The sequence below is a fragment of the Pongo pygmaeus genome, chromosome 5, assembly GCF_028885625.2.
Source record: "Pongo pygmaeus isolate AG05252 chromosome 5, NHGRI_mPonPyg2-v2.0_pri, whole genome shotgun sequence".
Classification (NCBI taxonomy): domain Eukaryota; kingdom Metazoa; phylum Chordata; class Mammalia; order Primates; family Hominidae; genus Pongo; species Pongo pygmaeus.
The window spans coordinates 108,411,456-108,428,133 of NC_072378.2; the positions used below are offsets into that span (position 1 = coordinate 108,411,456).

Below are 16,678 nucleotides of genomic sequence, written 5' to 3' on the forward strand. Positions count from 1 at the left end.
TTTGTGCAGTGATAATGCCAAGGTTGCAGTGAACTAACTTGCATTTTTGTATCAACTGAGTGGCTGGTGATAGCTGGGCATAGGAAGATTGTGAGTTATTTGCACAGGAGGAGTATGTGTCCTGGACCATCAAGAAAGACAGACTTATCTGCTTTCTCTTTTTGCTTTCCTCTGGTCCTGCCAGCCTGACTTTTTCCCCTAATTAGAATTCCAGACTTGCCAGTTTCTGCTGGAGTGGAGGAGGGCAGGAATCTGGCTATCCAAGCAGAAGGAGAGAATCTAAGGAACTGTCTTTATCTTATTTTCAAACAAATACCCCTGTTTGCAGCCTAACTCCTCACCTGTATATTCAATTGTATCTGCTAGTGCCAAGCCTTTGGAGAGTTCTTTTGTGAGAACTGGTCTGCTTAATTTTGGCTCTGTACTCCACCTCTCACCTTCTGATTTCCCATCAATTAAGGTTCTGCTCATCCAAGTAAGGAAAGCAATGCCAGTCGTTCCTTCTTCTAGGCTCCCTAATCTTTCCAAGTCATTCTCTTAGAGAACACTTCCCCCATCACTTGCCTTTGGGGAGGATAAGTCGTCATCCTCTTCTCTCCCAAGGGGAAGGGAGGGAAAGGCTCTTATCACACATACTATACCCAAAAGCTAGTGACTGTTGTTCCATTTCCCCCTCCTTATAAAGACACTGTGTTGTGGAGTATAACAGGAGATGGTGGAGGAGGGGTGGCAATAGAAGTGGCACTGCTTATATAACCATGAGGGCAGAAGTCTAGACCTAATGGCTGTTGGCACTAGGTGGCTCATTGGCAGTTCTGTTTAGAAAGTAGAGGGATACTTAACACTCTAACCATCAACTTTGTGCCTTAATTGCAATTCTAGGACAAGAGGGAAATATTGCACTTACAGAACTGCTTACTGTTCCATTGTATAAGTGTATCCAAATGTACTTAACCAAATTCCCCATTGTGGGACATTTCTTTTTCACTTTTGTCATGCTAGGAACAGTATTACAGTGATCACCCTTGTAGTAGTTAACCATTATTATGTCCATAGGTAAAATTCCTATGAGTTTCATATTTCATAAAAACATACACATTTTTAGTACTTTCATTAAGTATTATGTTTGCCTGAAATCTGGTACTATTTTTATACTCCTCCCAGCTGTACATAAGAGTGTTGTTTGAGATAACTGAACAGGAGGAGATTGACAGGAACATGAACAAGAACTCATTCACATGTTAGGAGAGTGGCACAGCCCAACTCCAAGGGGACAGATACTCCTGTGCTAAGGACCCTTGCAGAGCTCATTGTATGTATCTCTTCATCTGGCTGTGTATTTATTTCCTTTAAGATATCCTTTGTAATAAACTATTAAACAAGAATCTTGGTCGACCGGAATCTTGGTCAACCATGAGGAGGGAGAAATGGTGAGGACATGCTGACAGAATCATTTCAACTCTTCTCAATTGATCATCTTCCTAAAAGGTGACTAAGTGGAATGTAGTGAATGTGAGTGAATCTTTCTTTAGGGCAAGATTTGAAACCTCTGGAAATAATTCATGAGAACACAAATTCTCAACCTTCAGAACTATGACGAAGGCAGAGACACTGTAAAAGACTGAACTAAATACCACTGGCCCCAGGACTGGACCTGATCGTTTTTCTTGGACTAAACCTCTGATGCAAATATGTTTTTATCAATACTCTTGGATCTCCCATCACTCCTAAGATAGTATTGGTCCATAGAAATGAAATTCAGAATGTTTCATTTAAATTGATGTTCTATCATGTTCTTCTTCTTCTTTCTTTCTTTCTTTCTTTTTTTTTTTTTTTTTGACACTATTGCCCAGGCTGAAGTGCAGTGGCACAATCTTGGCTCACTACAACCTCCCCCTCCCGGGTTCAAGTGATTCTCCTGCCTCAGCCTCCCGAGTAGCTGGGATTACAGGTCCCGCCACCATGCCCTGTTAAGTTTTTGTATTGTTAGTAGAGATGGGGTTTCACTATGTTGGCCAGGCTGGTCTTGAACTCCCAACCTCTTGATCCGCCCACCTTGGCCTCCCAAATCCATCATGTTCTTATTAAAAATTTGAAAACATGCTGCCTCCTATTTACACCAGAGGATACTTCGACAAGAAATATAATTATGGGACCATGTTTTCCACTTGCCTTCTTGCTTCATTCTGAAACTTGCTTACTCTTCTCTTTTCATATTTCCAAGTTCCTCTGGAGTCATTATACAGAACAGAGCACAGTGGGAAAGCATTATGTTTAAAAGTCTCTAAGGACGCAGTGTCCATTGATGGATGAATGGATAAATTGTGGTCTATATACACAATGGAATATTATTCAACCTTAAAAAAGGAGATCCTGCAATTTGCAACAACATGAATAAAACTGGAGGACATTATATTAAGTAAAATAAGCTAGATACAGACAGAAAGGTACTACAAGATCTCACTTGTATATGGGATCTTCTAAAAACATCAAATACTTAGAAACAGAGAAATCAAATATGTAGAAATAGAATAGAGTAGTCATTACCAGGGATGGGGGGTTGAGTGAGGAGAAGGGGAAGGGATGAGGAGAGGTAGGTCAAAAGGTAGCAAGTTGCAATTACAAAGGATGACTAAGTCTAAAGATCAAATATACAGCATGAGGACTATTGTTGAAAATAGTGTATTGTATACTGGAAATTTGCTAAAAGAATAGATTTTAGGTGCTCTTACCACCCCCAACCCCTCACACACAAAAGGTAACTATGAGATGACAGATATGTCAGTTTGATTGGCTGTAGTCATAATTTCACTATGTATATCAAAACATCATGTAGTACACCTTAATATATACAACAAAAAAGTTTAAAATTTTTTTTAAATGAATGTCCATTTTCTTTGCTTAGGATAGTTTATCTTTTTCCTTCTCTCTGCCAATTTGGATAGAAGAATGGCATCTTATTATTTTACTTTGCATTTGTTATTACTTGTTAAAAACAGAATGATTTTACATATGCTTCTTGTTCACCGAGCTATCTTTTTTTTTTTTTTTTTTGAGACGGAATCTCGCTCTGTCGCCCAGGCTGGAGGGCAGTGGCACAATCTCCCTCCCTCCCTGCCTTCCTCCTTTCCTCCCTCCTTCCCTCCTTTCTTTCTTTTTCTTTTTCTTTCTTTCTTTCTTTTTTTTTTTTTTTTTTGAGTCATGGTCTCCCTCTGTAGCCCAGGCTGGAGTCCAGTGGCATGATCTTGGCTCACTGCAACCTCCACCTCCCAGGTTCAAGAATTTTCGTGCCTCAGCCTCTTGAGTAGCGGGGATCACAGGCATGCACCACCATGCCGGCTAATTTTTGTATTTTTTGTAGAGATAAAGTTTTGCTATGTTGGCCAGGCTGGTCTCCAACTCCTGGCCTCAAGTAATCTGACCACCTTGGCTTCCCAAAGTGCCAGGATTATAGGCATGCGTCACCACGCCTGGATTACACCAATAAAATTTTTTATTTTGCATTTTGTAACTTCTGAGTGACTATAATAGAATTCTTATAAGACACTGTTATAATAAAAATAATTTTGTGATATTTCACATGTAATTTCACTATATAGAAAATCAAGTATTGTAATTTCACAGGTGACTTAGGAGAGGTGACGTGATTGAAGCTTAGTGAGTCACATTTTGATAATATAGTATATACGAGACCATAGAGTAATAAAGAAATCACCACTGAGGAAGATTGTAAGGAATTATTTATTCACCAAATATGCTTTTGGAGGCCTGTCTTCTTTCTTGGTTGTTTTTCAGAATTCAGTTTTTCCCCTATGTTGAGTAATGTGCCTGTCCTAAGGAAAGATTAACTTTCTAAATGACAGCAGACCATACTGAGTGGGTGGTGTTGCTCTCTTTTCGCTATGTTCCTTAAAAGCAGCTCACTTTTTAAAAAATTTTATTTATTTTTTGAGACAGAGTTTTGCTCTTGTTGCCCAAGCTGGAGTGCAATGGCACGATCTTGGCTCACTGCAACCTCTGCCTCACGAGTTCAAGCGATTCTCCTGCCTCAGCCTTCCTAGTAGCTGGGATTGCAGGCGCATGCCACCACGCCCAGCTAATTTTTTGTATTTTTAGTAGAAACGGGGTTTCACCATGTTAGCCAGGCTGGTCTCGAACTCCTGACCTCAGATGATTCGCCCACCTCAGCCTTCCAAAGTGCCAGGATTACAGGCATGAGCCACCATGCCCGGCCAGCTCACTTTTTAAAAATATATATTTTATTTTAAGTTTGGGGATACATGTGTAGGATGTGCAGATTTGTTACATAGGTAAATGTGTGCCATGGTGTTTGCTGCACCGATCAACCCATCACCTAGATATTAAGCCCCACATGCATTAGTTATTTATCCTGATGCTCTTCCTCCGCCTCCCCCCGGCTCCTGACAGGCTCTGGTGTGTGTTGTTCCCTCCATGTGTCCATGTGTTCTCATTGTTCAGCTTCCACTTAGAAGCAAGAACGTGTGATGTTTGGTTTTCTGTTCCTGTGTTAGTTTGCTGAGGGTAATGGCTTCTAGCTCCATCCATGTCCCTGCAAAGGACGTGATCTCCTTCCTTTTATGGCTGCATAGTATTCCATAGTGTATATGTACACATTTTCTTTATCCAGTCCATCATTGATAGGCATTTGGGTTGATTCCCTGTCTTTGCTGTTGTGAATAGTGCTGCAACAAATATACATGTGCATTTAACTTTATAATAGAATGATTTCTATTCCTTTGGGTACATATCCAGTAATGGGATTGCTGGGTCAAATGGTATTTCTGGTTCTAGATCCCTGAGGAATCACCATATTGTCTTCCACAATGGTTGAGCTAATTTACATTCCCACCAACAATGTTAAAGCGTTCTTATTTCTCCACAGCCTCACCAGCATCTGTTGTTTCTTGACTTTTTAATAATCGCCATTCTAACTGGCATGAGATGTTATCTCATTGTGGTTTTGATTTGCATTTCCCTAATGACCAGTGGTGTTGAGCTTTCTTTCATATGTCTGTTGGCCTCATGAATGTCTTCTTTCGAGAAGTGTCTGTTCATGTCCTTTGCTCACTTTTTGATGGGGTTGTTTGTTTTCTTTTTTCTTGTAAATTTGTTTAAGTTCCTTGTAGATTCTGGATATTAAACCTTTGTCAGATGGGTAGATTACAAAATTTTCTCCCATTCTGTATGTTGTTTGTTCACTCTGATGATAGTTTCTTTTGCTGTGCAGAAGCTCTTTAGTTTAATTAGATCCCATTTGTCAATTTTTGTTTTCATTGCAATTGCTTTTGGTGATTTCATCATAAAACCTTTGTCCATGCCTATGTCCTGAATGATATTGCCTAGATTTTCTTCTAGGGTTTTTATGGTTTTGGGTTTTACATTTAAACCTTTAATCCATCTTGAGTTAATTTTTATATAAGGCGTAAGGAAGGGGTCCAGTTTTGGTTTTGTGCATATGGCTAGCCAGTTTTCCCAGCACCATTTATTAAACAGGAAATCCTTTCCCCATTGCTTGTTTTTGTCAGGTTTCTTGAAGATCAGATGGTTGTAGATGTGTGGTCTTATTTCTGAGATCTCTATTCTGTTCCATTAGTCTAGGTGTCTGTATTGGTACCAGTACCATGCTGTTTTGGTTACTGTAGCGTTGTAGTATAGTTTGAAGTTCACTAGCGTGATGCCTCCAGCTTTGTTCTTTTTGCTTAAGATTGTCTTGGCTATATGGGCTCAAAAAGTAGCTTACTTTTAAGCTTTTTTTCTTCTTTTTTTGCTTGTATACACCAAAGGTGGTGTTGGTTCCAAATGAATTCTCAAGAATAATGTCTAAACAGACAGGTGCTTGGCATGAGCATTGACATTTACATTGGTTTGTGTGATTTCTTTTTCCTTTAAGATTGTTTCTGTCTCTAAAATTACTTTCTATAGTGTCATTTCATTATTTTAATACTGCTTTATTTGAATATGACACCAGACCTCATGGAAGTCAAATAGCATTTCTCCTGCAAAGTTGCCCATTGCAAATGATGTTTTTAATGTCATTTGAGGTGGAGTGGTTATTACTTGGAATGTGACAATTTCAAACTTTTCATAATAACTATATGCTTTGTTGCATTTTAAAGACATTTGCTCTAGAACAGTTGAAGAATTGGGTGCTTGTGTATTAAATGCCTACCACCTGATAATTATCTCAAGGGAGAATTTGTTTAGTTTAAGCTTAATCTAAATAAAAGATAACCTGTCACACTAATTTTCAGTAAGACTTTAGTAAGATGGATGTCCAGAGTTTAGTTTAATTGCTTCCACAGCTACGTAATAGTGATTTGTGTGTCAAAATTAAGCATACTGGCAGGTTAACCTGTAAAAGTTTGTAAGTGGAGTTGAAGTAAACTTACATTTTTACTTGAAGCTCTTTTTAACAGTTTATTTCTTCTGCCAGTTATTTTATTGACTGTTAATTTACCACCCCTCTTAAAAAAAAAAAAAGGTGAGAGGAAAAAGGCCATAGCATCATCACGTTTATATATGAGTTCCCTAAACCATATGGTGATTTCTAATTAGAATACAAAAGATTCTGTGATGAGACTAACTTCATAGTAGCTGTAACAGTGGGCATCACAGAAGGAGAGAGTTTTCTTCAATTTCCAACAAGGAGACTTTTGAGAGAAACTGTGTGGTCTATAATTGTCCTTATACTAGAAGTCTGACAAAGTTATTGATGTGCAGATCAAGTTGGTATTTCGAAGGTAGTAATTTAATTCTGGAGGTTTGATCCTCTCAGTCAGTGGCTTGACTTGATTTTTTTAAAATGCAGCTTCAATATTTAATTTCACATGTACCCTCTCAGTAGAGATTTCAAAGGATACTTTGCTGGATGCTTGACTGCCTTGTCTATTTGCTCTTGTTTTGCATGCAAGAGAGAGCCAGAAGCTTTCTTCTCATTGTGTACACATGGTATTAATGGATTTACTCTGCCTGTATCGTCTCATTACTGGAAACAGCTAGAAGCACAGAAGTCTTTCAGTGTATGCAAATAAGGCAGAATCATCTACCTGAGAGTTAATATTCTCTGCTTTTAAGTGTATTCTAAATCTAATGTTTGTATTTAGAGCATAACATCCTGTTCTTTTTTTTTATGGGCAAAAAGCTAAGCAGGCTCAGGCAGCTGTTTGATGTTGGCTTCAAGTGTTATTAATTTCATATTCTATTATTCTTTTCACTGTAGCACAAGTGAAGCTGATGTGGAGGCTGTCATGGATAAGTTGTTTGATGAGCTGGCTCAGAAACAAAATGATTGTACGTAAGTTAATTTCTCTTGAAAGAGAATACATTTAGAACACAATGCCCAATCTCCACTGACCAATTAATAAGTTCCATTGCTGTATATGGGTTGATGCCACGCTCAAGTGGCAGTCATTGTATCAGCATTTTGTCTAATTTATGTGTTGAATCATGTGCTATTATTCATCAAGCTATGCATTTCCTATCTGTAAGAGATGAATTTTATAGTAATTATCCAGACAAGATTGAGTCTTTGTTCATGTTCCCATAGTAACTAGACCAAGGATTCTAAAAGTGCAAGGCAGAGAGCTGCGCCTGAATAAAGCCTGTGGAACCGTTGCCGACTGCACATTTGAAGAGCTGTGTGAGAGAGTAAGTATCCAGGCACGTCCAGACTCACTGGCCTTTTCACATGTTAAAATACTTCATGTTTTCCTCTCTGCCCATTTCAGATTTTAAAATACCATTCACAGAGTCAGAATCAATTGAAAAGTCTCATTAAGGGAAATACTCATCTATTTTTGCCATATGCTTTTTATAGATATTGGCACAAAATTTGCACTTAGAGAGGCTCTAATGCAAAATTAGAAATGCAGAGAGAACTGTCAACTGTTGCTAGAAGCAAAAATAATATCAGTTTTGGGGCTGTTTTGTAAAAGTCAAACATAAGAGAATTTGGAAAAATATTTGAGGTGAGAGTTAGGGAAAAGGAAGATGAAATAATGCTATCATGATCCAAGTAAGCATCACATAAAAGAATTTCCACTCCTTGTACTCATTGCCCATCTGATATTGCCATAACATCGGACCTACTAGGGCCAGGGTCAAAGAAGGTGAATTTTTATAACTGTGGCATCTATATTATATGTTAAATAATATGTTCAACAGAGAAAAAATGTTCAGCTGTATATGCACACATTCATATAACTGAGAAAGATCTTGACTGCAGATTCATTATAGATATGAATTCTGTCTTTTAAAAAATCTGGAATTCTCAGTGCTCAGTGGATATTCAATGTATTTATTGATTGCAAATCTTGAGGAAAACAAATCCAAATTAGATATAATTTTAAGCATAATTTTTCAATTGACATGCTTAATTCATCATTCTAGCTGGTCTCTGATTTATCTTGACTTTTAGGTGACTAAAGAACAGTGCTTTTCAGTAAGGAAAAAGACAAAATACTTATACCTGTGGCCATTTTATGAGTGCTTTTCTTAAAAGCTAGTGACGGCTGGGTGCGGTGGCTCACACCTGTAATCCCAGCACTTTGGGAGGCCGAGGCGGGTGGATCATCAGGTCAGGAGATTGAGACCATCCTGGCTAACACGGTGAAACCCCGTCTCTACTAAAAATACAAAAAATTAGCCGGGTGTGGTGGCGGGCGCCTGTAGTCCCAGCTGCTGGGGAGGCTGAGGCAGGAGAATGGCGTCAACCCGGGAGGCGGAGCTTGCAGTGAGCCAAGGTCGCGCCACTGCACTCCAGTCTGGGTGACAGTGCGAGACTCCGTCTCAAAAAAGCAATTATCTAGCACTTCAGAACCAGTAAAGTTTAGGATCAATGAGGATCCTCCGACAGGGTGGTAATGTTGATCTCTGATAGTGCATTCTGTGTGATATGGACCTTTCAGACCTCTCCTGGATCAATCTTTAAGGTCCTGATAACCTAACATCTCCTGACAAAATTCTATTAAGGCTCCCACTTAGGTTTGACTTATTTTGCAAGAAAAATAAACTTGAGAAGAATCTTGTATATCCAAAAGATGAAGCTCCTCCACTTTCTGCAGAAGAGGGGAACGGGAAAAGACAGGCCTGTTGAATCTTGGGGGAGGAAGGCAAAGATGGTCTCTTTTGGAGCAGACACTGAGTTTTATCTACATTTAAAAAATATGCTCATTGTTTTAGGAGTCTTAGTAACAGGAAAAGGCCACTTATCAGGAACCAATATCTTCAGTTTATTTACTGTCCGGGGGTGATGGGGAAGAAGATTGATTGAGACTTTATCTTGAAAAATGAAATAATGGTTATAAAAATAAATTGTCTTGTCTTATTTGACAAAAATATGGATTATAATAGCAACTACAAACTAAACTCTTAGATTAAACAATGAACAAGTGCAGTGGCATGATCATGGCTCACTACAGCCTCGACCTCCTGGGCTCAGGCAATCCTCCCACCTCAGCCTCCCTGGTAGGTGGGACTGCAGGCACACAACGCCATGCCTGGCTCGTTTTTTAAAAAAGTTTTTGTAGAGATGGGGGTCTTACCATGTTGTCCAGGCTGTTCTCAAATTCCTGGCCTCAAGAGATCCACCCACCTCAGCCTTCCAAAGTGCTGGGATTACAGATGTGAGCTACCATGACCAGCCTTGTCAATTATTTTCTTTTGAAGTTTTTGTGATGTTATTATTTGTTGATTTTTTTTTTTTCTCCAAGTTGGCCAGATCTTCATTTGTCAGTGAGTTTGCATGGACAGGTTTGCCCTTTATCTAGACTGTAATTGTGGGGTGTTTACTACATTACACAAGCACTGAATGACCTGCAAAAGGCATTGACGTGATAAGTGGGATTAGGTCTCAGTGTTAAGCTATGAGGGATCTTTCAGGAAGGGCTAAGTTTTTAAGTAGCTAGTTCCTTTGTGACTATTTTCTTGTTATGATGATTTTGCATTCCTTTGCAACCTTGTAACTGCAATTCAGATATTGATTTCTTGCATGAAGAGGACAATTGAAATCCCTCAACTTCAGATGTAGCCTAAAACTCTTAATGAGTTATAATGATCTTATGAGCCATGCTAAATAATTGCCAAAAACCATTAAGTAAAGATAAAAACACATCCAACCTAAGGTAAAGAAGCAGGCATCTATCTGGTGTGTCAGGGACAGTCCTAGCTTTGGATCATCTATCCTAATTTTCTAGAAGGCTCTTGAAGCCCAAGACCTGCCCAATCACCTGATACCATCATGAAAAAGTCTTTGGCAAGAAATAGATTGGTTAACAGTCCATAATGATTATTTTTGAGCCATGGCCTCTTCCAAGGAAAAAATAATACGGAAACTTACCTGTGTCTTGATAAGGTAAAAGAAGGTTTAGGTTGGAAGCCCTTGACATATGCCGTGAGTAAAATGAAAAAGCCTGGCACATTCTGCTGTTTGCACACCTCTTCCCTCACTGTTCCAAGCACAGTTCCTCAGATTTAGAATCCTGCAGGTTAACATCTAGCCTCTTGGTATCTCCTGGATTCTCTTTCTTCGTAAATTTGTAATTTAGTACCGTCATGTTCAGCAGTCTGAATTAGGAGACCCTTTCTTCGTAAATTTGTAATTTAGTACCGTCATGTTCAGCAGTCTGAATTAGGAGACCCTGCAACACATACATAATAATAATAACGAATATAGCCACACATCAGGTATCATTCTAAGCGCTTTTATATATTAACTCATTTGATACTTACAATAGGTAGGCACTAATATTGTCCCCATTTTATAGGTAGAGAATTTGAGACACCAAGATGTTAAGTTACCTTCCCAAGGTCACAAAGCTAATAAGTGGTGTAGCCAGAGCTCGGACTTCTTGGTAGTTTGGGAGTCAGATTCTGTGCTTTTAATCACTACATTGTATCTGAAGATGCTCTGGACAAGTTTTTCCTCAATCTTTAATATACTTTGGACTCTATCTTAAAGTGTAATCATTTGGGAGGCCAAGGCAGGCGGATTACATGAGGTCAGGATTTCAAGACCAGCCTGGACAACATGGCAAAACCCCGTCTCTACTAAAAACATAGAAATTAGCTGGGCGTGGTGGCAGGCGTCTGTAATCCCAGCTACTCAGGAGGCTGAGACATGAGAATCGTTTGAACCCAGGAGGTGGAGGTTGCAGTGAGCCAAGATTACACCACTGCATTCCAGCCTGGGTGACAGACTCTGTCTCAATAAATAAATAAATAACAACAACGAAAATAAATAAAGTGTAATCAGATAATTTGTGAATTCTCACATCTGAGCTAAGCTTTAAGAATTTTATGGAGCATGAAGCTGAATGGGGAACAGACATCCTCCAGTCCTGAGAACCTGCCTCTGTATTGAAAACCTTAGTACAGACCTGCCCAACTCATGTGTGTTGGCATACCCACTGGGAAGTCCAGCTATGAGCCCCTCTGCTCTTCTGAAGGCTGTACCTCCAGGTTTGTGGCTCCAGGCAAGAGGCCCCAAGCCTTAGGCAGCCTCATCCCTTTGCACATTAATAGAAATACTTTCTCTTCCTGCCATGACAAAGGTTGGGAAGTGCTGCCTTAGAGAAGTGCGGGAGGGTGGAGGAGAATATGTTTGGGTGGTCTTTGTTCCCTGCTGTTCCCTCCATATCAGAGCTGTGGCAAAGAAACATGAAGCAGATCCATCTCTGTGGACACGACATGTGCTTTCAAGTTTCCTTTCCTTACCTTGATACAGCTACTTGGTTTAATCCAAGCGTAGTAGTGAAGTCAGAAATATGGTTATTGAAGACAGTGGTTCTCAAAATGTGGTTTATAGACCTTTAGGGGTCCCCGAGACCCTTTTAGGTTTCCTGGGAATCTAAACTCTGTGTAACACTTCTTGCCTTTTTCACTCTGGTAGTATTTACAGTAATGATGCAAAAGCACTGATAGGTGAAACTGCTGGCACCTTAGCAGGAATCAAGGCAATAGCACCAAAAAATACTATATTTTTCACTGATCATATACTCACAGTAAAAATAAATAAATAAATAAATAACCCAGTTTCATTTAAGAATATCCTTAAAGAAGCAGTAACAATTATTTTGTTAAATCTCAACTTTGAGAACATGTCTTTTGAATATTCTTTGTGATGAAGTGAAAGTACACGTAATAAAACACTTCTGCTCTGTGTCAAATATGAAGGCTGTCCTGGGGAAAAGCACTCGTACAGTTGTTAGAGTTGCAAGCTGAACTAGCCACTCTTTTCACAGAATACCATTTTTACTTGGAAGACTGCTTGACAGACAAACTATGGTTATTCAGATTTGGCAGACATTTTCTCACAGTGTTTGACAGACATTTTCTTGAAAATGAATGAAATAAGACTGTCATTTCAAGGAAAACAACTGACAATATTTGTTGCCAGTGATAAAATTTGAGCAAACAAGTGAAAATTAGAATTTTGGAAAACTTGTTTCTGCCATCATGAGCTTGACAGCTTCCCAATTCTTAAACATCTTTCAGATGAGATTGATGGTGATATTAACACATGCAGTGTTTTGATAATTGTTCAATTAAATGTGTCAACATTTGGAAGATCTGCATAATTCAATGAACCAATACTTTCCAATAACCAGTGCGTGCTCTTACAAAATCATACATGACAAAAGATCCACTTAAAGTGCAGGAAAGACTAATGGATTTTAATATAACAGAATTCAAAAAGTATACTGATACTACTTCAGTTTCTACATTGCAACTAACAATTTAAAAATGACCTCCTTTCAAGTTAAAATTTTTTAATTCTATTTTTTAGAACAGTTTTGGGCTTATAGAAAATCAAGACTCTAGTACAGAGAGTTTCCATATACTTCCTAATCTAGTTTCCCCTATTAACATCTTACATTCATATGGTATATCTGTTACAATTAATGAACCAATATTAATATATTATTATTAACTAAAGTCCATATTTTATTCAGATTTCCCTAGTTTTTACCTAATGTCCTTTTCTGTTCCACAATACCACATTACCTTTAGCTATGTCTCCTTAGGCTTCTCTTGGCTATGGCAGTTTCTCACAGACTTTTCGTTTTTGATGATCTTGACAGTTTTGAGGAGTACTAGTAGGTATTTGTAAAATGTCTCCCAACTGGGATTTGTCTGATGTTTTCCTTATGATTAGACTGGAATGATGGTCTTTGGGGAGTAGACCACAGAGATCAAGTACTACTTTCATCACATCATGTCAAGGATTCATACTGTCAGCATGGCTTATAACTGTTGATGCTAACCTTCATCATACTTGTCTGAGATAATGTTTGTCAGGTTTTTTTTGCCCTAAAGTTATTCTTTCTCCCCCTTTCCACAGTGTACTCGTTGGCAGTAGCTTCTTGTTGAGTTTTCATGTAGCATCAAAGAATATCCACAATTATCTGATAAGGCTATTAAAATACATTTCCCTCTTTCAACTACATATCCATGTAAGGCTAGATTTTCTATATACTTCAACCCAAATAACTGAGTTGCAATAGATTGGATGTAAAAATGGATATGAGAATCCAGTTATTTTCTATTAATCCAGATATTAAAGAGAGTTACAAAAATGTAAGACAATGCCATTCTTCTTAGTTATTTTCATTTCAAAAAACAGAAGTATTTTTTCATAAAAATGTGATTTGTGTTAATTTGATGGGCTTAATGTAATGGCTTTATCATTGTTACTTTAAATGAATTAATATTTTAAATTTTTCTCAGTTTTAATTTCTATTACAGTAAACACTGGGAGAAATAACCCATATAAGCAAACATTCCTTGGGTTCCTCAATAATTTTTAAAAGTATAAAGGAGTCCTGGAGCCAAAAAGTTTGAGAACTCCTTGCTTTAGGGTTAAACTTTCATGGACCAAAAATGAAAGAATCCTACTGAAAGAAAATAAGCCAAAGCTGAATTCTAAAGGCTTAATGAGTAAACTGACTAGACCCAAATTTTCCTTGTTGAGAAATATAGTTTTTACACCTGCAGAAAACTGTTTCCTTAACTGATAACTGTGCTCACAAGTAACTGTTTGCAAGAGCAGTTTGTTATTTGTGTCTTAAAAATAATGACAGGTGGCCAGGTGTGTTTGCAAAAAGTCTAGGCAGAAAAATATATCAGTTGATGCATATGCATGGGTGTATGCATTGCTCACTATCAACTTCTTGTTTATTACCTTTCTTCTTTGGTTTTAGTACTCAGGAAATGAAAGCCTATCAGATAAGTGTATTGGCCTCCATTTTTCTATTAATCTTTATTATATCATATTAGTGTATATATCCTTAGACTTATAAGTATACCATATAGTATCCTTAGGGAGTTGTTAAGTGACATTTCCCTCCTCTTGCTCTTTTTATGCTTTATTTAGCTTTATTCCAAGTGAAACCACTGATTGGGAGCTACTTCTGGTTTGTGTCCTGTGCTTCGTTCACTCTCAGTAAATATCATACTAAAGGATGAATCGCTTTTATCTCTACTACTTGGCCAAGAGTCAAGGCTGATGGTGTTGGGATGCCAACAGTGGTAATTAGCATCAAGGAATAAGGGCATTAATCACCAGAGCTGAGGCGGCCCAGGAATCTCCTTGGCCTTTTACCTTCCCAGCAGCAAAACCATTTTTATAGCATTGCTGATCTGTGTATGCTCATTTCCCACATTTCCTGATTTCTGGCCTTGCCGTGTCCAAATAAGGCAGCCAGCCAGCCTGGCCACAGCATAGTGACAGGGAGGACAGAAGTGAGATTGCAAAGAGCTTAATAGATAATGGGTCAGATTCTTGTAGGGAGGAATATGAATCCGTTGTCACAAATGAGCCGTAAGTCTTTTGTCTATCTTTCCCCATCCACATTCCTAGTCAATCCTTAAACTAAAGAGTCATAGTCTTGGTGTTGCAAGGCACCTCAATGGTCACCTTATCTAACTGTTCAACCAACCCTGAATCCTACAAGACCCCAGGCCTCCACTTGCCTTGCAATGCCAAATTGGGGAATTCAGTTAAATATGTGAGAAGAAATATAGGACATGTTCAGATAGGTGCAAAATTTTACCATACACACCTAGACCTAGCCTATTTCATGAGTCCTCAGAATGATAAAGAAGGTTTTTGGAATAAAATCCCATAATTGACTTATAATTTGATTTTAAAAAGTAAGATGTACACAAGTAACTTCTTATATGAATTTATTTTGTTCTGATATTTTGTACATAAAAGAAAAAGTGAACTCTCTGTAAGACTGGAGACTGGACTGAGGGATCCATTTTTGCTAATTGTTGATTGATTATATCTTCCAAAGAAATCACGGTATATCAGGTTAAAAGTTATTGATTTTTTTTATATCTTACTATTTTAAAGGAAAAAGAAATGTCTGAAAAAGAGGGTCTGAATTAGAAATTTGAAAACTGTAGCCTCTTAGAATAATTGTGAATGTTTCCATGATGAAAAGGGAGTGAAGAAGGATTAAAGGAATAAAGAGAACACCTTCCTCCTTTCTTCACTGGCAAATTTTCTGTAATAGGACACATAGTGAGGCTGAACAATCCTGCCCAGCTTCTGCTCCCAAACTGAGGCAAGAGCAGCTTCTTAGATGATGCCACTCAGGGCTGCAGATTTTAAGCTCTGCAAGCCATGGACTTCTCAGACTCAGCAGCCTGAAGCTCCTCTGTGGGAGAAAACGTGCTTTCATTTTCTGTGAATATACTTATGTCATGTTGTTAGCTGAAATGGTTCAAAAATATTGTCTCTCCTGTAATGGGGAGAAAATTCCCAAGGATTCCCAGAGGGTCTCAATGGAAGAGTAAGTGTGCCCAAAACTGTATACTTTCAGTATGTTCTCCATAATATTATTTTGAGGAATGGATCTAGTAGTAGACACAAGTCCTCATGTTTGTTTTAAGGTCACTTCTACTCTAGGAAAGTATGAGAAACTAATATTTAATATTTGCCTCAGTCTTTGAGAGGAATATATCATTCATTTGCTGAGACAATAATTAAGAAGTACAAAGATTAAGAAATATGAATTTAAAATATATATATATATATATATTTTTTTTTTTTTTTTTTTTTTTTTTTGAGACAGGGTCTTGTTCTTTTGCCCAGACTGGAGTTCAGTGGTGTGATCACTGCTCACTGCAACCTCAGCCTCCCAGGCTCAAGCAATCCTTCCCACCTCAGCCTCCCAAGTAGCTGGGACTACAGGTCTGTACCACCACACCCAGCTAATTTTAGTATTTTTTGCAGAGACAGGGTTTTTCCATGTTGCCCAGGCTGGTCTCGAACTCCTGGGCTCAAGCAATCCACCCTGCCTCAACCTCCCAAAGTGCTGGGATTACAGGCATGAGCCACCATGCCCATGGTCATTAATTTTTTAAAAATAGAATTTGTTTTTAATTAAAGATAAATTATCTCATTTGACTTTTAATAATAAATGTATCAGAGCTCTAAATAATAATTAAGAATAGCTCTCTAAACAGAAGACCTGTATGAAGAGATTGGTAAAGTGCTGAGAGAAAACAAGTCTAATTCAACCAATTAATATGAATATAAAACACTTTAAAAGTACTTGTTTGATTTTTTAAAAAAGCTTTAACACCGATAGTTTTTCTATTGCTTACCTGTCAACTGGCCTGCTTTTTCTTAAACAGAAATTTTTTTTAA

General features: G+C 38.1%; 1 protein-coding gene across 4 annotated transcripts in view; it reads left to right on the plus strand.

The window, feature by feature from the left end:
* Positions 1-16,678, plus strand: part of AFG1L (AFG1 like ATPase) — a 235,885-nt gene that overhangs the window by 178,819 nt on the left and 40,388 nt on the right. For all 4 annotated transcript variants that reach the window (XM_054490002.2, XM_063667056.1, XM_054490003.2 and 1 more), the window contains 2 exons: positions 7,241-7,311; positions 7,568-7,668. In XM_054490002.2, the coding sequence (XP_054345977.1) occupies positions 7,241-7,311; positions 7,568-7,668 (172 nt within the window). The remainder of the gene's footprint in view (positions 1-7,240; positions 7,312-7,567; positions 7,669-16,678) is intronic.